The sequence below is a fragment of the Diabrotica virgifera genome, chromosome 10, assembly GCF_917563875.1.
Source record: "Diabrotica virgifera virgifera chromosome 10, PGI_DIABVI_V3a".
NCBI lineage: Eukaryota > Metazoa > Arthropoda > Insecta > Coleoptera > Chrysomelidae > Diabrotica > Diabrotica virgifera.
Window position 1 is genome coordinate 139,763,384 of NC_065452.1, and position 25,499 is coordinate 139,788,882.

Consider the following 25,499-nt stretch of genomic DNA (forward strand, 5'->3'; position numbering starts at 1 on the left):
ACAATAATTAATGCTTCGATTGCCTATTCATTGTTGTTGCGTTGAACGTGAAGTGCTTTCTCTGAAAGATTCAAAGCACAATACGTTCAAATATACGTATGCGCTCTGCTTCTTTCAAAGAACGCAGCCCGAAATTCTTTCCATCTCTATCTATGTTGCCATTTTCCACATAAAGAAATAAATATTGCAATAGATGATGTAACCGTAGATTAAATATGTAAGATCATGTAATATTATTATAAATGTTATATTTGAATATAATGTTAACTAATAGACTGGCGATAAGATTAAACATGTATGTTAACAGTTTTTTACATAAAAAACTTTTATTTAACCAAAATGCACTAGAATTAAGTTTCATAACTAATTACTTCATAAATTACCCATTGGCAGGGCAGGGCACATCAAAGAAACATGAAACGTAAATTACGTTTCATGGAAATAAAACACTGCTAAACAAATATACGTCCGGCCATTTATGAAACTCTCCGAAAATAAAAATGTGTCATAAGCATGAATCACACTCGTTTCATTGGTAGGCGGATTTTGAGATTTGTTTAGCAGTGTTTTATTTTCATGAAACATGTTTCACGTTTCACGTTTCATGTTTTTCGTTTCATGTTTCTTTGGTGTGCGGCTTGCCTTAGAGCTACGCTTACGACGAGTCTTGTTTTTGATTTTCAATTTATATGAACTGATTTTTACACTGCATGCAATACTTTATAATATACGAGTTTTACGAATAAACTGTTTACCTTTTAGGAAACGGTGTGAAATTGGTGATAGATTTGTCAACGACAAAAGTTTAACGGTTTTTACCTACACGGAAGCAGTACATCCTGAAAACTGATTTCGAGAATTAACTGATAGAATATTGAACAACTGTAGCACAAATTGTTAAAAAACGTAGACAAATGTACTCCAATTACTGATTTGATTTGGTTATTGGATATTATATAATATATGAAATATGTACACAACCAAATTATAAATAGCAATTTAAATATCTTGAAATTATCTTAAACATAAAAGGGACTGCGAAGAGGAAGGGAAGATATATGTCTATTAAGCTAGAATGGCCATTTCATAAGGGAGCCATGAAACTTACCCCATATTTTTTTGCTATTTTATTGCTAATTTATAACGCAAATTAAAAATTAATTGCTTCATCATATATCCGGAACGAAAGTAGATAGAGAGTTGCTTCCGCTGGCCTATTTTATTGCTAATTAATTGCTAATTTATTAAGTAAAATAAAAATATATTGCTTCACCCCCTTCAGAGAAACAGGTGGCTATTCCAGCTTAATATTAAGCTAGAAAAGCCAACATTCATATTTCCGGAACCAAAGTAGATACAGGGTAGCTTCCAGCTGCATATTTTATTGCTAGTTAATTGCTAAAGGATTGTGTGTACAAGAATTTACAAACTTAGCCCCTTCAACTCCTACCGTTATCATCATTCCCCGGATGAAGCAAAACATTCATATTTGGGTTAGACCTGTAGCAATTAATAAGCAAAAAATACCAACTTGGTTTTAGGTCTTTAAACTGGTTATGTTCACTTTTTGTGGATTCCCGGGAATGATCATAACGGTAGGGGATGAAGGGGGTGTCTTTGTAAATTCTTGTATACCCAATCTTTCAGCAATTAATTAGCAATAAAATATACCGGAAGCTACCCTCTATCTACTTTCGTTCCGCAAATATGAATGTTGGCTATTCTAGCTTAATATTAAGCTGAAAGAGCCACCTGTTTCTCTGAAGGGGATGACGCAATAAATTTTTAATTTGCGTAATAAATTAGCAATAAAATAGCAAAAAAGTATGGGGTATGTGGTGCACAGGAAACTTGTTTTGTGCCTTCCATCAGCTACAGTCGAGGTAAATACACGACTTGTAACCGACGGAAGTTAAAGAAATCAGCTCCAAATTTGGTACCATCTCCATCCATCTTGCCGCTTGTCGTAGTCAAAAGAGACCAATGTAATGTATGTTCTTGCTACTAGATCTGTGTCTCTCAGTGCGACACCTTAATGCTCAAGAATCGGATTAGTTAGTCTGCTATAAAAAAAGAAATCGTAAATAACTCAACAGTGTAGCTTTTCTATTAAACACAAATTTTGTAACTCTGTAAAATTAACGTATTAATATTACCTTTTAATCCTTTTAATTATGTCCCTTCAATGTATGCGTGTCTATCCACATAGCCAAACAAACTAGATCATCGGCTTTCTTTCCAGAGATTAGTTGTTCGGTTTGGCAAAATAAATTTTGCTTTTTCCTCAGCTTGTCTTCCGGAGGATCGTCTTGCTTCTGGGTCTGAAAAATTAGTATAGTTCAGTCATATAAATATCTAGTATTAAAATTTCTATAAATCTCTATAAATATCTTACAAATAATATTCCCAAATTACCAATAATTAATGCTTCGATTGTCTATTCATTGTTGTTGCGTTGAATGGGAAGTGCTTTCTCTGAAAGATCCAAAGCGCAGTACGTTCAAATATACGTACGCGCTCTGTTTCTTTCAAAGAACGCAGCCCGAAATTCTTTCCATCTCTATCTATGTTGCCATTTTCCACATATAGAAATAAATATTGCAATTCGTTTCCGGGAAGAGTCTGGAAAAGAAATTTAGATGATGTAACCGTAGATTAAATATGTAAGATCATGTAATATTATTATAAATGTTATATTTGAATATAATGTTAATTAATATACTAGCGATAAGATTAAACATGTATGTTAACAGTTTTTTACATAAAAAAACTGTTATTTAACCAAAATGCGCTAGAATTAAGTTTCATAACTAATTACTTCATAAATTACCCATTGGAAGGGCAGGGCACATCAAACAAACATGAAACGTAAATTACGTTTCATGGAAATAAAACACTGCTAAACAAATATACGTCCGGCCATTTATGAAACTCTCCGAAAATAAAAATGTGTCATAAGCATGAGTCACACTCGTTTCATTGGTAGGCGGACTTTGAGATTTGTTTAGCAGTGTTTTGTTTTCATGAAACATGTTTCACGTTTCATGTTTCATGTTTTTCGTTTCATGCTTTTTTGGTGTGCGGCTTGCCTTAGAGCTACGCTTACGACGAGTCTTGTTTTTGACTTTCAATTTATATGAACTGATTTTTACACTGCATGCAATAATTTATAATATACGAGTTTTACGAATAAACTGTTTACCTTTTAGGAAACGGTGTGAAATTGGTGATAGATTTGTCAACGACAAAAATTTAACGGTTTTTACCTACACGGAAGCAGTACATCCTGAAAACTGATTTCGAGAATTAACTGATAGAATATTGAACAACTGTAGCTCAAATTGTTAAAAAGCGTAGACAAATGTACTCCAATTACTGATTTGATTTGGTTATTGGATATTATATAATATATGAAATATGTACACAACCAAATTATAAATAGCAAATTTAAATATCTTGAAATTATCTTGAACATAAAGGGGACTGCGAAGAGGAAGGGAAGATATATGTCTATTAAGCTAGAATGACCGTTTCATAAGGGAGCCATGAAACTTACCCCATATTTTTTTGCTAATTTATAACTCAAATTCAAAATTTATTGCTTCATCCCATTCAGAGAAACAGGTGGCCATTCCAGCTTAATATTAAGCTAGAATAGCCAACATTCATATATCCGGAACGAAAGTAGATAGAGAGTTGCTTCCGCTGGCCTATTTTATTGCTAATTAATTGCTAATTTATTAAGTAAAATAAAAATATATTGCTTCACCCCTTCAGAGAAACAGGTGGCTATTCCAGCTTAATATTAAGCTAGAAAAGCCAACATTCATATTTCCGGAACCAAAGTAGATACAGGGTAGCTTCCAGCTGCATATTTTATTGCTAGTTAATTGCTGAAGGATTGTGTGTACAAGAATTTACAAACTTAGCCCCTTCAACCCCTACCGTTATCATCACTCCCCGGAATCCACAAAAAGCGAAAATAGCCAATTTAAAGACCTAAAACCAAGTGGGTATTTTCTCTTATTAATTGCTACAGGTCTAAGCCAAAAATGAATGTTTTGCTTCATCCCCCATCGAGCCACAATGGCTACTGCGGTTTAATACTTAAGGCTACAATACCAACACTCCTATTACAGGAACGAAAGCAGATAGAGTGTCGCTTCCAGCGGCATATTTTATTGCTAATTAATTTCTGAAAGATATGGTATACAACAACTTACAAATTCACCCCCTCCAGCCCCCACCGTTACCACCATTCCCCGGATTTCATAGAAAGTCAAAATTACCACTTTAAAAATCTAAGACCAGGTGGATATTTTTTTCCTAAGCAACTGCTGCAGGTCTACGCCAAAAACGATTTAACTGCTTCATCCCCTAACGAGCAACAATGGCTACTGCGGTTGAATATTTCAGCTACAACACTTAATTCTCCTATTTCAGTAACGAAAGCAGATAGGTGGTCGCTTCCGGCGGCCTATTTTATTATTAATTTATTGCTAATTTATTACGCAAATTACAAATTTTTAGCTTCAACCCCTTCAGAGGTACAGGTGGCTATTCCAGCTTAATATTAAGCTAGAACAGCCAACACACATATTTCCGGAAGGAAAGTAGATAGAGGGTAGCCCCCTGCGGTATATTTTATTGCTAATTAATTGCTGAAAGATTGGGTATACAAAAATTTACAAGGTCACCCCTTCAACCCCTTCCGTTATATTATCATTCCCCGGAATCCACAAAACTTGAGAATAACCAGTTTAAAGACCTAAAAGAAAGTCGGTATATTTTGCTTATTAATTGTAACAGATCTAAGCCAAAAATAAATGTTTTGCTTCATCCCCTAATGAGCCACAATTGCTACTCCAGTTTAATACTTAAGGTTACAATACCCAACGGTCCTATTACAGGAAAGAAAGCAGATAGAGGGTCGCTTCTGGCGGCATATTTTATTTCTAATTAATTGCTGAAAAATGGGGTATACCAGAATTTACAAACTCACCCCTCCAACCCCTACCATTATCATGGTTCCCCGGATTTCACAAAGAGTGAAAATAACCAGTTTAAGGACTTAAAACCAAGTGGGTATTTTTTTGGCAATTAATTTCTGCAGGTCTACGCAAAAATCGAGTTTTTTGCTTCATCCCCTAACGAGAATCAATAGCTTTCTGCGGTTTAAATCTTAAGCTACAATACCCAACACTCCTATTTCAGGAACGAAAGCAGATAGACGGTATCCGCAGATAGCGGCATATAAAATAGGCCGCTTCAAGCGGCATATTTTATTGCTAGTTAATTGCTGAAAGATAGGGAATACAACAATTTACAAACTCACCCCTTCAACCCTACCGTTATCATCATTCGACGGATTTCATGGACAGTGAAAATTGCCAGTTTAAAAACCTAAGACCAACTAGGTTTTTTCCTAAGTAACTGCTGCAGGTCTACGTCAAAAACGATTTTTTTTGCTTCATCCCCTAACAAGAGACAATGGCTACTGCAGTTTAATACTTAAGTTACAATACCCAACACTGCTATTTCAGGAACGAAAGCAGATAAAAGGTATCCGCAGATAGCGGCATATAAAATATGCTGCTTCCAGCGGCATATTTTATTACTAGTTAATTTCTGAAAGATAGGGTATACAACAATTTACAAACTCACCCCATTCAACCCTACCGTTATCATCATTCGACGGATTTCACAGAAGCAGTTACTTAGGAAAAAAAACCTATTTAGTCTTAGGTTTTTAAACTGGCAATTTTCATTTTCTGTGAAATCCGTCAAATGATGGTAGGGTTGAAGGAGGTGAGTTTGTAAATTGTTGAATTTCCTATCTTTCAGCAATTAACTAGCAATAAAATATGTCGCTGGAAGCGACCCTCTATCTGTTTTCGTTCCGGAAATATGAATGTTGGCTATTCTAGCTTAATATTAAGCTGGAATAGCCACCTGTATCTCTGAAGGCGTTGAAGCTATAAATTTGTAATTTGCGTAATAAATTATCAATTAATTAGCAATAAAATAGGCCGCCGGAAGCAACCCTCTATCTGCTTTCGTTACTGAAATAGGAGAATTGAGTGTTGAAGCTTAAGGATTCAACCGTAGTAGCCATTGCTTCTCGTTAGGGGATGAAGCAATAAAATCGTTTTTGGCGTAGGCTTGCAGCAGTTAATAAGAAAAAATACTCACTGGGTTTTAAGTTTTTAATCTGCTTAATATTGTTATACTGTTTCTCTGAAGGGGATGACGCAATAAATTTTTAATTTGCGTAATAAATTAGCAATAAAATAGCAAAAAATATGGGCTATGTGATGCACAGGAAACTTGTTTTGTGCCTTCCATCAGCTACAGTCGAGGTAAATACACGACTTGTAACCGACGGAAGTTACAGAAATCAGCTCCAAATTTGGTACCATCTCCATCCATCTTGCCGTTTGTCGTAGTCAAAAGAGACCAATGTAATGTATCGTCTTGCTACCGGATCTGTGCCTCTCAGTGCGACACCTTAATGCTCAAGAATCGGATTAGTTAGTCTGCTATAAAAAAAGAAATCGTAAATAACTCAACAGTGTAGCTTTTCTATTAAACTCAAATTTTGTAACTCTGTAAAATTAACGTATTAATATTACCTTTTAATCCTTTTAATTATGTCCCTTCAATGTATGCGTGTCTATCCACAGAGCCAAACAAACTAGATCATCGGCTTTCTTTCCAGAGATTAGTTGTTCGGTTTGGCAAAATAAATTTTGCTTTTTTCTCAGCTTGTCTTCCGGAGGATCGTCTTGCTTCTGGGTCTGAAAAATTAGCATAGTTCAGTCATATAAATATCTAGTATTAAAATTTCTATAAATCTCTATAAATATCTTACAACTAATATTCCCAAATTACCAATAATTAATGCTTCGATTGTCTATTCATTGTTGTTGCGTTGAATGTGAAGTGCTTTCTCTGAAAGATCCAAAGCGCAGTACGTTCAAATATACGTACGCGCTCTGTTTCTTTCAAAGAACGCAGCCCGAAATTCTTTCCATCTCTATCTATGTTGCCATTTTCCACATATAGAAATAAATATTGCAATTCGTTTCCGGGAAGAGTCTGGAAAAGGAATTTAGATGATGTAACCGTAGATTAAATATATAAGATCATGTAATATTATTATAAATGTTATATTTGAATATAATGTTAATTAATAGACTGGCGATAAGATTAAACATGTATGTTAACAGTTTTTTACATAAAAAAACTGTTATTTAACCAAAATGCGCTAGAATTAAGTTTCATAAGTAATTACTTCATAAATTACCCATTGGAAGGGCAGGGCACATCAAACAAACATGAAACGTAAATTACGTTTCATGGAAATAAAACACTGCTAAACAAATATACGTCCGGCCATTTATGAAACTCTCCGAAAATAAAAATTTGTCATAAGCATAAAGCACACTCGTTTCATTGGTAGGCGCACTTTGAGATATGTTTAGCAGTGTTTTATTTTCATGAAACATGTTTCACGTTTCATGTTTCATGTTTTTCGTTTCATGTTTCTTTGGTGTGCGGCTTGCCTTAGAGGTAAGCTTACGACGAGTCTTGCTTTTGAATTTCAATTTATATGAACTGATTTTTACACTGCATGCAATAATTTATAATATATACGAGTTTTACGAATAAACTTTTTACCTTTTAGGAAACGGTGTGAAATTGGTGATAGATTTGTCAACGACAAAAATTTAACGGTTTTTACCTACACGGAAGCAGTACATCCTGAAAACTGATTTCGAGAATTAACTGATAGAATATTGAACAACTGTAGCCCAAATTGTTAAAAAACGTAGACAAATGTACTCCAATTACTGATTTGATTTGGTTATTGGATATTATATAATATATGAAATATGTACACAACCAAATTATAAATAGCAATTTAAATATCTTGAAATTATCTTAAACATAAAGGGGACTGCGAAGAGGAAGGGAAGATATATGTCTATTAAGCTAGAATGACCATTTCATAAGGGAGCCATGAAACTTACCCCATATTTTTTTGCTATTTTATTGCTAATTTATTGCGCAAATTAAAAATTTATTGCTTCATCCCATTCAGAGAAACAGGTGGCCATTCCAGCTTAATATTAATCTAGAATATCCACCATTCATATATCCGGAACGAAAGTAGATAGAAGGTTGCTTCCGCTGGCCTATTTTATTGCTAATTAATTGCTAATTTAATACGCAAAATAAAAATTTATTGCTTTACCCCCTTCAGAGAAACAGGTGGCTATTCCAACTTAATATTAAGCTAGAAAACCCAATATTAATATTTCCGGAACCAAAGTAGATACAGGGTAGCTTCCAGTGGCATATTTTATTGCTAATTAATTGCTGAAGGATTGTGTATACAAGAATTTACAAACTTAGCCCCTTCAACCCCTACCGTAATCATCATTCCCCGGAATCCACAAAAAGTTAAAATAACCAGTTTAAAGACCTAAAACCAAGTGGGTATTTTTTCTTATTAATTGCTACAGGTCTAAGCCAAAAATGAATGTTGAGCTTCATCCCCTAACGAGCCACAATGGCTACTGCGGTTTAATACTTAAGACTACAATACCAACACTCCTATTACAGGAACGAAAGCAGATAGAGTGTCGCTTCCAGCGGCATATTTTATTGCTAATTAATTTCTGAAAGATATGGCATACAACAACTTACAAATTCACACCCTCCAAACACCACCGTTATCACCATTCCCCGGATTTCACAGAAAGTCAAATTTACCACTTTGAAAATCTAAGACCAGGTGGAGATTTTTTCCTAAGCAACTGCTGCAGGTCTACGCCAAAAACGATTTTACTGCTTCATCCCCTAACGAGCAACAGTGGCTACTGCGGTTGAATACTTCAGCTACAACACTCAATTCTCCTATTGCAGTAACGAAAGCAGATATAGGGTCGCTTCCGGCGGCCTATTTTATTGCTAATTTATTACGCAAATTACAAATTTTTAGCTTTAATCCCTTCAGAGGTACAGGTGGCTATTCCAGCTTAATATTAAGCTAGAATAGCCAACACACATATTTCCGGAACGAAAGTAGATAGAGTGTAGCTTCCGGCAGTATATTTTATTGCTAATTAATTGGTGAAAAATTGGGTATACAAGAATTTACAAGCTCACCCCCTTCAACCCCTTCCGTTATATTATCATTCCCCGGAATCCACAAAACTTGAAAATAACCAGTTTAAAGACCTAAAACAAAGTCGGTATTTTTGCTTATTTATTGCAACAGATCTAAGCCAAAAACAAATGTTTTGCTTCATCCCCTAACGAGCCACAATTGCTACCGCAGTTTAATACTTAAGGTTACAATACCCAACAGTCCTATTACAGGAAAGAAAGCAGATAGAGGGTCGCTTCTGGCGGCATACTTTATTTCTAATCAATTGCTGAAAGATGGGGTATACCAGAATTTACAAACCGACCCCTCCAACCTTTACCATTATCATCGTTCCCCGGATTTCACAAAGAGTAAAAATAACCAGTTTAAGGGATTAAAACCAAGTGGGTATTTTTTTGGCAATTAATTTCTGCAGGTCTACGCAAAAATTGAGTTTTTTGCTTCATCCCCTAACGAGAAACAATAGCTTTCTGCGGTTTAAATCTTAAGCTACAATACCCAACACTCCTATTTCAGGAACGAAAGCAGATAGACGCTATCCGCAGATAGCGGCATATAAAATAGGCCGCTTCAAGCGGCATATTTTATTGCTAATTAATTGCTGAAAGATAGGGAATACAACAATTTACAAACTTACCCCCTTCAACCCTACCGTTATCATCATTCGACGGATTTCATGGACAGTGAAAATTTCGAGTTTAAAAACCTAAGACCAACTAGGTTTTTTCCTAAGTAACTGCTGCAGGTCTACGTCAAAAACGGTTTTTTTGCTTCATCCCCTAACAAGAAACAATGGCTACTGCAGTTTAATACTTAAGCTACAATACCCAACACTGCTATTTCAGGAACGAAAGCAGATAAAGGGTATCCGCAGATAGCGGCATATAAAATATACCGCTAGTTTATTGCTAGTTAATTTCTGAAAGATTGGGTATACAGCAATTTACAAACTCACCCCATTCAACCCTACCGTTATCATCATTCGACGGATTTCATAGAAGCAGTTACTTAGGAAAAAAACCTAGTTAGTCTTAGGTTTTTAAACTGGCAATTTTCATTTTCTGTGAAATCCGTCAAATGATGGTAGGGTTGAAGGGGGTGAGTTTGTAAATTGTTGAATTCACTATCTTTCAGCAATTAACTAGCAATAAAATATGCCGCTGGAAGCGACCCTCTATCTGTTTTCGTTCCGGAAATATGAATATTGGCTATTCTAGCTTAATATTATGCTGGAATAGACACCTGTATCTCTGAAGGGGTTGAAGCTATAAATTTGTAATTTGCGCAATAAATTAGCAATTAATTAGCAATTAAATAGGCCGCCGGAAGCGACCCTCTATCTGCTTTCGTTACTGAAATAGGAGAATTGAGTGTTGAAGCTTAAGTATTCAACCGTAGTAGCCATTGCTTCTCGTTAGGGATGAAGCAATAAAATCGTTTTTGGCGTAGGCTTGCAGCAGTTAATAAGAAAAAATACTCACTGGGTTTTAAGTTTTTAATCTGGTTATTTTCACTCTTTGTGAAATCCGTGGAACGATGATAACGTTAGGGGCTGGTGGGGTGGGTTTGTAAATTCTGGTATATCCCATCTTTCAGCAATTAATTAAAAATAAAATATGCCGCCAGAAGCGACCCTCTATCTGCTTTCTTCCCTGAAATAGGAGTGTTAGGTATTGTAGCGTTAAGTATTAAACTGCAGTAGCCCTTGTGGCTCATTAGGGGATGAAGCAAAACATTCATATTTGGGTTAGACCTGTAGCAATTAATAAGCAAAAAATACCAACTGGGTTTTATGTCTTTAAACTGGTTATGTTCACTTTTTGTGGATTCCCGGGAATGATGATAACGGTAGGGGTTGAAGGGGGCGAGTTTGTAAATTCTTTTATACCCAATCTTTCAGCAATTAATTAGTAATAAAATATAACGGAAGCTACCCTCTATCTACTTTCGTTCCGCAAATATGAATGTTGGCTATTCTAGCTTAATATTAAGCTGAAAGAGCCACCTGTTTCTCTGAAGGGGATTAAGCAATAAATTTTTATTTTACGTAATAAATTAGCAATTAAATAGCAATAAATAGGCCACCGGAAGCAACTCTCTATCTACTTTCGTTCCGAATATATGAATATTGGCTATTCTAGCTTAATATTAAGCTGGAATGGCCACCTGTTTCTCTGAAGGGGATGACGCAATAAATTTTTAATTTGCGTAATAAATTAGCAATAAAATAGCAAAAAAATATGGGGTATGTGGTGCACAGGAAACTTGTTTTGTGCCTTCCATCAGCTACAGTCGAGGTCAATACACGACTTATAACCGACGGAAGTTACAGAAATCAGCTCCAAATTTGGTACCATCTCCATCCATCTTGCCGCTTGTCGTAGTCAAAAGAGACCAATGTAATGTATCTTTTTGCTACTGGATCTGTGCCTCTCATTACGATAGCTTAATGCTCAAGGATCGGACTAGTTAGTCTCCTATAAAGATAGAAATTGTTATTAAGTTACAGTATACTTTCTCTAAAAAAACTCCTACACTTTGTTACTCGTAATAAAATATTATTACGAGTAAATATTACGTAAAAAATAAACGTATTAATATTACCTATAAATTATATCCCTTAGATGTATGCGTGTGCATCTACAGAGCCAAAGAAATTTGATCAGTGGCCCTCATTCCAGGGATTGGTTGTGTTGGTCAATCAGTTACCGATTTGGTAACATAGATTTTATTTTCCCTGCAAGCCTCTTTTCTGGGGGATCGTCTTCCTACCGGATCTGTGTCTCTCAGTGCGATACCTTAATGCTAAAGAATCGCATTAGTAAGTCTCCTATAAAATAAATAAATCGTTATTACTTAAAATGTAGCTTCACTATTAACTTAACATTAACCTATTAACATCACCTTTCAATTATGCCCCTTCAAATGTATGCGTGTCCATCCACAGAGCCGAACTTGATCAGTGGCTCTTTTTCCAGAGCTTGATTGTACTGGTCGATGGTCGATTTGTCAAAGTCAATTGCTTTTCTCGCTAGCTTGTCTGCTGCAGGATCATTTTGCTACTGGATCTGTGCCTCCCAGTGCGACACCTTAATACTCAAGAATCGGATGAGTTAGTCTGCTATAAAAAAAAAAAAGAAATCGTTATTAACTTAAAGTGTACCTTCTCTATTAAACTACTAAACTTTGTAACTCTGTAAAATAAACGAATTTATATTACCTTTCAATTATGCCCTTTCAATGTATGCGTATGCGTGTCCATCCACACAGCCAAACCAACTTCATCATTGGCTCTCTTTCGAGGGACTGGTTGTGCTGGTCTATCAGTTGTCGATTAGCATTAGTTGCTCTCTCGAAAACCAAAAAAGGAATTGTTATTAGCTGAAAGAGTAGCTTCTCTGAAAATAAAAACTCTATTAATGAGTGAAGTGATAACTTTGGTACCAAATAAATGAATTCCAAAATAAACCACACAATATTTGCTAGGGATATACCATGTGTTTTATTTTTAATCTAGGCTAAGATTATTTTTCGTCATTTCTGATCTGATCCGATATTAACGGTGTACAGGAAACTTGTTTTGTGCCTTCCATCAGCTACAGTCGAGGTAAATACACGACTTGTAACCGACGGAAGTTACAGAAATCAGCTCCAAATTTGGTACCATTTCCATCCATCTTGCCGTTTGCCGTAGTCAAAAGAGACGAATGTAATGTATCGTCTTGCTACTGGATCTGTGTCTCTCAGTGCGACACCTTAATGCTCAAGAATCGGATTAGTTGGTATGCTATAAAAAAAAGAAATCGTAAATAACTCAACAGTGTAGCTTTTCTATTAAACTCATAAATTTTGTAACTCTGTAAAATTAAAATATTAATATTACCTTTTAATTATGTCCCTTCAATGTATGCGTGTCTATCCACAGAGCCAAACAAACTAGATCATCGGCTTTCTTTTCAAAGATTGGTTGTCCGATTTGGCAAAATAAAGTTTGCTTTTTGCTCAGCTTGTCTTCCGGAGGATCGTCTTGCTTCTGGGTCTGAAAAATTAGCATGGTTCAGTCATATAAATATCTAGTACTAAATTTCTATAAAAAATCTATAAATATTTTACAAACAATATTCCCAAATTAACAATAATTAATGCTTCGATTGTCTATTCATTGTTGTTGCGTTGAATGTGAAGTGCTTTCTCTGAAAGATCCAAAACATAGTACGTTCAAATATACGTACGCGCTCTGCTTCTTTCAAAGAACGCAGCCCGAAATTCTTTCCATCTCTATCTATGTTGCCATTTTCCACATAAAGAAATAAATATTGCAATTCGTTTCCGGGAAGAGTCTGGAAAAGAAATTTAGATGATGTAACCGTAGATTAAATATGTAAGTCATGTAATATTATTATAAATGTTATATTTGAATATAATTAACAATAATTAATGCTTCGATTGTCTATTCATTGTTGTTGCGTTGAATGTGAAGTGCTTTCTCTGAAAGATCCAAAACATAGTACGTTCAAATATACGTACGCGCTCTGCTTCTTTCAAAGATCGCAGCCCGAAATTCTTTCCATATCTATCTATGTTGCCATTTTCCACATAAAGAAATAAATATTGCAATTCGCTTCCGGGAAGAGTCTGGAAAAGAAATTTAGATGGTGTAACCGTAGATTAAATATGTAAGATCATGTAATATTATTATAAATGTTATATTTGAATATAATGTTAATTAATAGACTGGCGATGTGATTAAACATGTATGTTAACAGTTTTTTACATAAAAAAACTGTTATTTAACCAAAATGAGCAACTAGAAATAAGTTTCATAACTAATTACTTCATAAATTACCCATTAGAGCTACGCTTACGACGAGTCTTGTTTTTGACTTTCAATTTATATGAACTGATTTTTACACTGCTTGCAATACTTTATAATATATACGAGTTTTACGAATAAACTTTTTACCTTTTAGGAAACGGTGTGAAATTGGTGATAGATTTGTCAACGACAAAAATTTAACGGGTTTTGCTACACGGAAGCAGTACATCCTGAAACTATTAACTTAACGTTAACCTATTAACATCACCTTTCAATTATGCTCCTTCAAATATATGCGTGTCCATCCACAGAGCCGAACTTGATCAGTGGCTCTTTTTCCAGAGCTTGATTGTACTGGTCGATGGTCGATTTGTCAAAATAAATTGCTTTCCTCGCTAGCTTTTCTGCTGCAGGATCATTTTACTACTGGATCTGTGCCTCTCAGTGCGACACCTTAATACTCAAGAATCGGATTAGTTAGTCTGCTATAAAAAAAAAATCATTATTAACTTAAAGTGTACCTTCTCTATTAAACTCCTAAACTTTGTAACTCTCTAAAATAAACGAATTCATATTACCTTTCAATTATGCCCCTTCAATGTATATGTGTCCATCCACACAGCCAAAAAACTTGATCATTGGCTCTCTTTCCAGGGGCTGGCTGTGCTGGTCTATCAGTTGTCGATTAGCATTAGTTTCTCTCTTGAAAACAAAAAAAAAAGGAATTGTTATTAGCTGAAAGTGTAGTTTCTCTGAAAATAAAAACTCTATTAATGAGTGAAGTGATAACTTTGGTACCAAATAAATGAATTCCAAAAGAAGCCACACAATATTTGCTAGGGATATACCATGTGTTTTATTTTTAATCTAGGCTAAGATTATTTTTCGTCATTTCTGAGCGGATGTATTATATTAACGGTGCACAGGAAACTTGTTTTGTGCCTTCCATCAGCTACAGTCCAGGTAAATAAACGACTTGTAACCGACGGAAGTTATAGAAATCAGCTCCAAATTTGGTACCATCTCCATCCATCTTGCCGTTTGTCGTAGTCAAAAGAGACCAATGTAATGTATCGTCTTGCTACTGGATCTGTGCCTCTCAGTGCGACACCTTAATGCTCAAGAATCGGATTAGTTAATCTGCTATAAAAAAAAGGAATCGTAAATAACTCAACAGTGTAGCTTTTCTATTAAACTCATAAACTTTGTAACTCTGTAAAATTAACGTATTAATATTACCTTTTAATTACGTCCCTTCAATGTATGCGTGTCTATCCACAGAGCCAAACAAACTAGATCATCGGCTTTCTTTCCAGAGATTGGTTGTTCGATTTGGCAAACTAAATTTTGCTTTTCCCTCAGCTTGTCTTCCGGAGGATCGTCTTGCTTCTGGGTCTGAAAAATTAGCATAGTTCATTCATATAAATATCTAGTATTAAAATTTCTATAAATCTCTATAAATATCTTACAAATAACATTCCCAAATTAACAATAATTAATGCTTCGATTGTCTATTCATTGTTGTTGCGTTGAACGTGAAGTGCTTTCTCTGAAAGATTCAAAGCACAATACGTTCAAATATACGTATGCGCTCTGCTTCTTTCAAAGAACGCAGCCCGAAATTCTTTCCATCTCTATCTATGTTGCCATTTTCCACATAAAGAAATAAATATTGCAATTCGTTTCCGGGAAGAGTCTGGAAAAGAAATTTAGATGATGTAACCGTAGATTAAATATGTAAGATCATGTAATATTATTATAAATGTTATATTTGAATATAATGTTAATTAATAGACTGGCGATAAGATTAAACATGTATGTTAACAGTTTTTTACATAAAAAAGTGTTATTTAACCAAAATGCACTAGAATTAAGTTTCATAACTAATTACTTCATAAATTAACCATTAGGTAGTTCAGGGCACATCAAAGTAACACTGCTAAACAAATATACGTCCGGCCATTTATGAAACTCTCCGAAAATAAAAATGTGTCATAAGCATGAATCACACTCGTTTCATTGGTAGGCGGACTTTGAGATTTGTTTAGCAGTGTTTTATTTTCATGAAACATATTTCAAGTTTCATGTTTCATGTTTTTCGTTTCATGTTCCTTTGGTGTGCGGCTTGCCTTAGAGCTACGCTTACGACGAGTCTTGTTTTTGACTTTCAATTTGTATGAACTGATTCTTAAACTGCATGCAATACTTTATAATATATACGAGTTTTACGAATAAACTGTTTACCTTTTAGGAACTGATAGAATATTGAACAACTGTAGCTCAAATTGTTAAAAAACGTAGACAAATGTACTCCAATTACTGATTTGATTTGGTTATTGGATATTATATAATATATGAAATATGTACACAACCAAATTATAAATAGAAATTTAAATATCTTGAAATTATATTGAACATAAAGGGGACTGCGAAGAGGAAGGGGAGATATATATATATATATATGTCTATTAAGCTAGAATGACCATTTCATAAGGAAGCCATGAAACTTACCCCATAATTATTTGCTATTTTATTGCTAATTTGTTACGCAAATTAAAAATTTATTGCTTCATCCCATTCAGAGAAACAAGTGGCCATTCCAGCTTAATATTAAGCTAGAATAGCCAACATTCATATATCCGGAACGAAAGTAGATAGAGAGTTGCTTCCGCTGGCCTATTTTATTGCTAATTAATTGCTAATTTATTACGTAAAATAAAAATTTATTGCTTCATTCCCTTCAGAGAAAGAGGTGGCCATTCCAGCTTAATATTAAGCTAGAATAACCAACATTCATATATCCGGAACGAAAGTAGATAGAGAGTTGCTTTTGGTGGCCTATTTTATTGCTAATTAATTGCTAATTTATTAAGCAAAATAAAAATTTATTGCTTCACCCCCTTCAGAGAAACAGGTGGCTATTCCAGCTTAATATTAAGCTAGAAAACCCAACATTAATATTTCCGGAACCAAAGTAGATACAGGGTAGCTTCCAGCGGCATATTTTATTTCTAATTAATTGCTGAAGGATTGTGTATACAAGAATTTACAAATTTAGCCCCTTCAACCCCTACCGTTAACATCATTCCCCGGAATCCACAAAAAGTGAAAATAACCAGTTTAAAGACCTAAAACCAAGTGGTTATTTTTTCTTATTAATTGCTACAGGTCTAAGCCAATAATGAATGTTTTGCTTCATCCCCTAACGAGCCACAATGGCTACTGCGGTTTAATACTTAAGGCTACAATACCAACACTCCTATTACAGGAACGAAAGCAGATGGAGTGTCGCTTCCAGCGGCATATTTTATTGCTAATTAATTTCTGAAAGATATGGTATACAACAACTTACAAATTCACCCCCTCCAACCCCCACCGTTATAACCATTCCCCGGATTTCACAGAAAGTCAAGATTACCACTTTGAAAATCTAAGACCAGGTGGATATTTTTCTCCTAAGCAACTGCTGCAGGTCTTCGCCAAAAACAATTTTACTGCTTCATCCCCTAACGAGCAACAATGGCTAATGCGGTTGAATACTTCAGCTACAACACTCAATTCTCCTATTGCATTAACGAATGCAGATAGAGGGTCGCCTCCGGCGGCCTATTTTATTGCTAATTAATGGCTAATTTATTACGCAAATTACAAATTTTTAGCTTCAACCCCTTCAGAGCTACAGGTGGCTATTCCAGCTTAATATTAAGCTAGAATAGACAGCACACATATTTCCGGAACGAAAGTAGATAGAGGGTAGCCTCCGGCGGTATATTTTATTGCTAATTAATTGCTGAAAGATTGGGTATACAAGAATTTACAAGCTCACCCCCTTCAACCACTTCCGTTATATTATCATTCCCCGGAATCCACAAAACTTGAAAATAACCAGTCTAAAGACCTAAAACAAAGTCGGTATTTTTTGCTTATTAATTGCAACAGATCTAAGCCAAAAATAAATGTTTTGCTTGATCCCCTAACGAGCCACAATTGCTACTGCAGTTTAATACTTAAGGTTACAATACCCAACAGTCCTATTACAGGAAAGAAAGCGGGTCGCTTCTGGCGGCATATTTTATTTCTAATCAATTGCTGATAGATGGGGTATACCAGAATTTACAAACCCACCCCTCCAACCCCTACCAGTATCATCGTTCCCCGGATTTCACAAAGAGTGAAAATAACCAGTTTAAGGACTTAAAACCAAGTGGGTATTTTTTTGGCAATTAATTTCTGCAGGTCTACGCAAAAATCGAGTTTTTTGCTTAATCCCCTAACGAGAAACAATAGCTACTGCGGTTTAATTCTTAAGCTACAATACCCAACACTCCTATTTCAGGAACGAAAGCAGATAGAGGGTATCCGCAGATAGCGGCATATAAAATATGCCGCTTCAAGCGGCATATTTTATTGCTAGTTAACTGCTGAAAGATAGGGAATACAACAATTTACAAACTCACCCCCTTCAACCCCAACGTTATCATCATTCGACGGATTTTCTGGAAAGTGAAAATTGCCAGTTTAAAAACCTAAGACCAACTAGGTTTTTTCCTAAGTAACTGCTGCAGGTCTACGTAAAAAACGATTTTTTTGCTTCATCCCATGACAAGAAACAATGGCTACTGCAGTTTAATACTTAAGCTACAATACCCAACACTGCTATTTCAGGAACGAAAGCAGATAAATGGTATCGGCAGATAGCGACATATAAAATATACCGCTTCCAGCGGCATATTTTATTGCTAGTTAATTTCTGAAAGATAAGGTATACAACAATTTACAAACTCACCACATTCATCCCTAACGTTATTATCATTCGAGGAATTTCACAGAAGCAGTTACTTAGGAAAGAAAACCTACTTATTCTTAGGTTTTTAAACTGGCAATTTTAACTTTCTGTGAAATCCGTCAAATGATGGTAGGGTTGAAGGGGTGGGTTTGTAAATTGTTGAATACCCTATCTTTCAGCAATTAACTAGCAATAAAATATGCCGCTGGAAGCGACCCTCTATCTGTTTTCGTTCCGGAAATATGAATGTTGGCTATTCTAGCTTAATATTAAGCTGGAATAGCCACCTGTATCTCTGAAGGGTTTGAAGCTATAAATGTGTAATTTGCGTAATAAATTAGCAATTAATCAGCAATAAAATAGGCCGCCGGAAGCGACCCTCTATCTGCTTTCGTTACTGAAATAGGAGAATTGAGTGTTGTAGCTTAAGTATTCAACCGTAGTAGCCATTGTTTCTCGTTAGGGGATGAAGCAATAAAATCGTTTTTGGCGTAGACCTGCAGCAGTTAATAAGAAAAAATACTCACTGGGTTTTAAGTTTTTAATCTGGTTATTTTCACTCTTTGTGAAATCCGCGGAACGATGATAAGGGTAGGGGCTGGAGGGCTGGGTTTGTAAATTCTGGTATATCCCATCTTTCAGCAATTCATTAAAAATAAAATATGCGGCCAGAAGCTACCCTCTATCTGCTTTCCTTCCTGAAATAGGAGTGTTAGGTATTGTAGCCTTAAGTATTAAACCGCAGTAGCCATTGTGGCTCGTTAGGGGATGAAGTAAACCATTCATATTTGGCTTAGACCTGTAGCAATTAATAAGCAAAAAATACCAACTTGGTTTTAGGTCTTTAAACTGGTTATGTTCACTTTTTGTGGATTCCGGGGAATGATGATAACGGTAGGGCTTTAAGGGGGTGAGTTTGTAAATTCTTGTATACCCAATCTTTCAGCAATTAATTAGCAATTAAATATACCGGAACCTATCCTCTATCTACTTTCGTTCCGGAAATATGAATGTTGGCTATTCTAGCTTAATATTAAGCTGGAAGAGCCACCTGTTTCTCTTAAGGGGATTAAGCAATAAATTTTATTTTGCGTAATAAATTAGCAATTAAAAAGCAATAAAATAGGCCACCGGAAGCAACTCTCTATCTACTTTCGTTCCAAATATATGAATGTTGGCTATTCTAGCTTAATATTAAGCTGGAATGGCCACCTCTTTCTCTGAAGGGGATGACGCTATAAATTTTTAATTTGCGTAATAAATTAGCAATAGAATAGCAAAAAAATATGGGGTATGTGGTGCACAGGAAACTTGTTTTGTGCCTTCCATCAGCTACAGTCGAGCTAAATATACGACTTTGAACCGACGGAAGTTACAGAAATCAGCTCCAAATTTGGTACCATCTCGATTCATCTAGCCGCTTGTCGTAGTCAAAAGAGACCAATGTAATGTATCTTCTTGCTACTGGATCTGTGCCTCTCATTACGATACCTTAATGCTCAAGGATCGAACTAGTTAGTCTCCTATAAAGATAGAAATCGTTATTAAATTATAGTATAATTTCTCTATAAAACTCCTACACTTTGTTACTCGTAATAAAATATTATTACGGGTAAATATTACGTAAAAAATAAACGTATTAATATTACCTTTAAATTATGTCCCTTAGATGTATGCGTGTGCATCTACAGAGCCAAAGAAATTTGATCAGTGGCCCTCCTTCCAGGGATTGGTTGTGTTGGTCAATCAGTTACCGATTTGGTAACATATATTTTATTTTCCCTGCAAGCTTCTTTTCTGGGGGATCGTCTACCTACTGGATCTGTGTCTCTCAGTGCGATACCTTAATGCTAAAGAATCGCATTAGTAAGTCTCCTATAAAATAAATAAATCGTTATTAATTAAAATGTAGCTTCAGTATTAACTTAACATTAACCTATTAACATCACCTTTCAATTATGCCCCTTCAAATGTATGCGTGTCCATCCAGAGAGCCGAACTTGATCAGTGGTTCTTTTTCCAGTGCTTGATTGTACTGGTCGATGGTCGATTTGTCAAAATAAATTGCTTTCCTCGCTAGCTTGTCTGCTGCAGGATCATTTTGCTACTGGATCTGTGCCTCTCAGTGGCACACCTTAATACTCAAGAATCGGATGAGTTAGTCTGCTATAAAAAAAGAAATCGTTATTAACTTAAAGTGTACCTTCTCTATTAGACTCCTAAATTTTGTAACTCTGTAAAATAAACGAATTAATATTACCTTTCAATTATGTCCCTTCAATGTATGCGTGTCCATCCACACAGCCAAAAAACTTGATCATTGGTTCTCTTTCCAGGGGCTGGTTATGCTGGTCTATCAGTTGTCGATTAGCATTAGTTGCTCTCTTGAAAACAAAAAAGGAATTGTTATTAGCTGAAAGAATAGCTTCTCTGAAAATAAAAACTCTATTAATGAGTGAAGTGATAACTTTGGTACCAAATAAATGAATTACAAAAGAAACCACACAATATTTGCTAGGGATATACCACGTGTTTTATTTTTAATCTAGGCTAAGATTATTTTTCGTCATTTCTGAGCCGATGTATTATATTAACGGTGCACAGGAAACTTGTTTTGTGCCTTCCATCAGCTACAGTCGAGGTAAATACACGACTTGTAACCGACGGAAGTTACAGAAATCAGCTCCAAATTTGGTACCATCTCCATCCATCTTGCCGCTTGTCGTAGTCAAAAGAGACCAATGTAATGTATCGTCCTGCTACTGGATCTGTGCCTCTCAGTGCGACACCTTAATGCTCAAGAATCGGATTAGTTAGTCTGCTATAAAAAAAAAAGAAATCGTAAATAACTCAACAGTGTAGCTTCTCTATTAAACTCAAATTTGGAAACTCTGTAAAATTAACGTGTTAATATTACCTTGTAATTATGTCCCTTCAATGTATGCGTGTCTATCCACAGAGCCATACAAACTAGATCATCGGCTTTCTTTCCAGAGATTGGTTGTTCGATTTGGCAAAATAAATTTTGCTTTTTCCTCAGCTTGTCTTCCGGAGGATCGTCTTGCTTCTGGGTCTGAAGAATTAGCATAGTTCAGTCATATAAATATCTAGTATTAAAATTTCTATAAATCTCTATAAATATCTTACAAATAATATTCCCAAATTAACAATAATTAATGCTTCGATTGTCTATTCATTGTTGTTGCGTTGAACGTGAAGTGCTTTCTCTGAAAGATTCAAAGCACAATACGTTCAAATATACGTATGCGCTCTGCTTCTTTCAAAAAACGCAGCCCGAAATTCTATCCATCTCTATCTATGTTGCCATTTTCCACATAAAGAAATAAATATTGCAATTCGTTTCCGGGAAGAGTCTGGAAAAGAAATTTAGATGATGTAACCGTAGATTAAATATGTAAGATCATGTAATATTATTATAAATGTTATATTTGAATATAATGTTAATTAATAGACTGGCGATAAGATTAAACATGTATGTTAACAGTTCTTTACATAAAAAAACTGTTATTTAACCAAAATGAGCCACTAGAATTAAGTTTCATAACTAATTACTTCATAAATTACCCATTAGAGCTACGATTACGACGAGTCTTGTATTTGACTTTCAATTTATATGAACTGATTTTTACACTGCTTGCAATACTTTATAATATATACGAGTTTTACGAATAAACTTTTTACCTTTTAGGAAACGGTGTGAAATTGGTGATAGATTTGTCAACGACAAAAATTTAACGGTTTTTGCTACACGGAAGCAGTACATCCTGAAACTATTAACTTAACGTTAACCTATTAACATCACCTTTCAATTGTGCCCCTTCAAATGTATGCGTGTCCATCCACAGAGCCGAACTTGATCAGTGGCTCTTTTTCCAGAGCTTGATTGTACTGGTCGATGGTCGATGTGTCAAAATAAATTGCTTTCCTCGCTAGCTTGTCTGCATTTTGATACTGGATCTGTGCCTCTCAGTGCGAGACCTTAATACTCAAGAATCGGATTAGCTGGTCTGCTATAAAAAAAGAAATCATTATTAACTTAAAGTGTACCTTCTCTATTAAACTCCTAAACTTTGTAACTCTGTAAAATAAACGAATTAATATTACCTTTCAATTATGCCCCTTCAATGTATGCGTGTCCATCCACACAGCCAAATACTTTATCATTGGCTCTCTTTCCAGAGGCTGGTTGTGCTGGTCTATCAGTTGTCGATTAGCATTAGTTTCTCTCTTGAAAACAAAAAAAAAATGGTATTGTTATTAGCCGAAAGTGTAGTTTCTCTGAAAATAAAAACTCTATTAATGAGTGAAGTGATAACTTTGGTACCAAATAAATGAATTCCAAAAGAAACCACACAATATTTGCTAGGGACATACCATGTGTTTTATTTTTAATCTAGGCTAAGATTATTTTTCGTCATTTCTGAGCCGATGTATTATATTAACGGTGCATAGGAAACTTGTTTTGTGCCTTCCATCAGCTAGAGTCGAGGTAAATAAACGACTTGTAACCGACGGAAGTTATAGAAATCAGCTCCAAATTTGGTACCATTTCCATCCATCTTGCCGTTTGTCGTAGTCAAAAGAGACCAATGTAATGTATCGTCTTGCTACTGGATCTGTGCCTCTCAGTGCGACACCTTAATGCTCAAGAATCGGATTAGTTAGTCTGCTATAAAAAAAAGGAATCGTAAATAACTCAACAGTGTAGCTTTTCTATTAAACTCATAAACTTTGTAACTCTGTAAAATTAACGTATTAATATTACCTTTTAATTACGTCCCTTCAATGTATGCGTGTCTATCCACAGAGCCAAACAAACTAGATCATCGGCTTTCTTTCCAGAGGTTGGTTGTTCGATTTGGCAAACTAAATTTTGCTTTTTCCTCAGCTTGTCTTCCGGAGGATCGTCTTGCTTCTGGGTCTGAAAAATTAGCATAGTTCATTCATATAAATATCTAGTATTAAAATTTCTATAAATCTCTATAAATATCTTACAAATAACATTCCCAAATTAACAATAATTAATGCTTCGATTGTCTATTCATTGTTGTTGCGTTGAATGTGAAGTGCTTTCTCTGAAAGATCCAAAGCACAGAACGTTCAAATATACGTACGCGCTCTGTTTCTTTCAAAGAACGCAGCCCGAAATTCTTTCCATCTCTATCTATGTTCCCATTTTCCACATAAAGAAATAAATATTGCAATTCGTTTCCGGGAAGAGTCTGGAAAAGAAATTTAGATGATGTAACCGTAGATTAAATATGTAACATCATGTAATATTATTATAAATGTTATATTTGAATATAATGTTAATTAATAGACTGGCGATAAGATTAAACATGTATGTTAACAGTTTTTTACATAAAAAAACTCTTATTTAACCAAAATGCACTAGAATTAAGTTTCATAACTACTTACTTCATAAATTACCCATTAGGTAGGGCAGGGCACATCAAAGAAACATGAAACGTAAATTACGTTTCATGGAAATAAAACACTGCTAAACAAATTTACGTCCGGCCATTTATGAAACTCTCCGAAAATAAAAATGTGTCATAAGTATGAATCACCCTCGTTTCATTGGTAGGCGGTCTTTGAGATTTGTTTAGCAGTGTTTTATTTTCATGAAACATGTTTCAAGTTTCATGTTTCATGTTTTTCGTTTCATGTTTCTTTGGTGTGCGGCTTGCCTTAGAGCTACGCTTACGACGAGTCTTGTTTTTGACTTTCAATTTATATGAACTGATTTTTAAACTGCATGCAATACTTTATAATATATACGAGTTTTACGAATAAACTGTTTACCTTTTAGCAAACGGTGTGAAATTGGTGATAGATTTGTCAACGACAAAAATTTAACGGTTTTTACCTACACGGAAGCAGTACATCCTGAAAACTGATTTCGAGAACTAACTGATAGAATATTGAACAACTGTAGCTCAAATTGTTAAAAAACGTAGACAAATGTACTCCAATTACTGATTTGATTTGGTTATTGGATATTATATAATATATGAAATATGTACACAACCAAATTATAAATAGCAATTTAAATATCTTGAAATTATCTTAAACATAAAGGGGACTGCGAAGAGGAAGGGAAGATATATGTCTATTAAGCTAGAATGACCATTTCATAAGAAAGCCATGCAACTTACCCCTTATTTTTTTGTTATTTTATTGCTAATTTGTTACGCAAATTAAAAATTTATTGCTTCATCCCATTCAGAGAAACAGGTGGCCATTCCAGCTTAATATTAAGCTAGAATAGCCAACATTCATATATCCGGAACGAAAGTAGATAGAGAGTTGCTTCCGATGGCCTATTTTATTGCTAATTAATTGCTAATTTATTACGTAAATTGAAAATTTATTGCTTCATCCCCTACAGAGAAAGAGGTGGCCATTCCAGCTTAATATTAAGCTAGAATAGCCAACATTCATATATCCGGAACGAAAGTAGATAGAGAGTTGCTTTTGGTGGCCTATTTTATTGCTAATTAATTGCTAATTTATTAAGCAAAATAAAAATTTATTGCTTCACCCCCTTCAGAGAAACAGGTGGCTATTCCAGCTTAATATTAAGCTAGAAAACCCAACATTCATATTTCCGGACCAAAGTAGATACAGGGTAGCTTCCAGCGGCATATTTTATTTCTAATTAATTGCTGAAGGATTGTGTATACAAGAATTTACAAATT

The 25,499-nt window shown here is 35.0% G+C and overlaps 1 protein-coding gene across 1 annotated transcript in view; it reads right to left on the bottom strand.

The window, feature by feature from the left end:
• Nucleotides 1-25,499, bottom strand: part of LOC126893157 (uncharacterized) — a 183,734-nt gene that overhangs the window by 28,940 nt on the left and 129,295 nt on the right. The window contains exons 21-26 of the mRNA XM_050663109.1: nt 23,618-23,719; nt 21,695-21,850; nt 15,285-15,386; nt 13,113-13,214; nt 6,696-6,797; nt 2,220-2,321 (exon numbers count right to left, since the gene is read on the bottom strand). Of these exons, the coding sequence (XP_050519066.1) occupies nt 2,220-2,321; nt 6,696-6,797; nt 13,113-13,214; nt 15,285-15,386; nt 21,695-21,850; nt 23,618-23,719 (666 nt within the window). The remainder of the gene's footprint in view (nt 1-2,219; nt 2,322-6,695; nt 6,798-13,112; nt 13,215-15,284; nt 15,387-21,694; nt 21,851-23,617; nt 23,720-25,499) is intronic.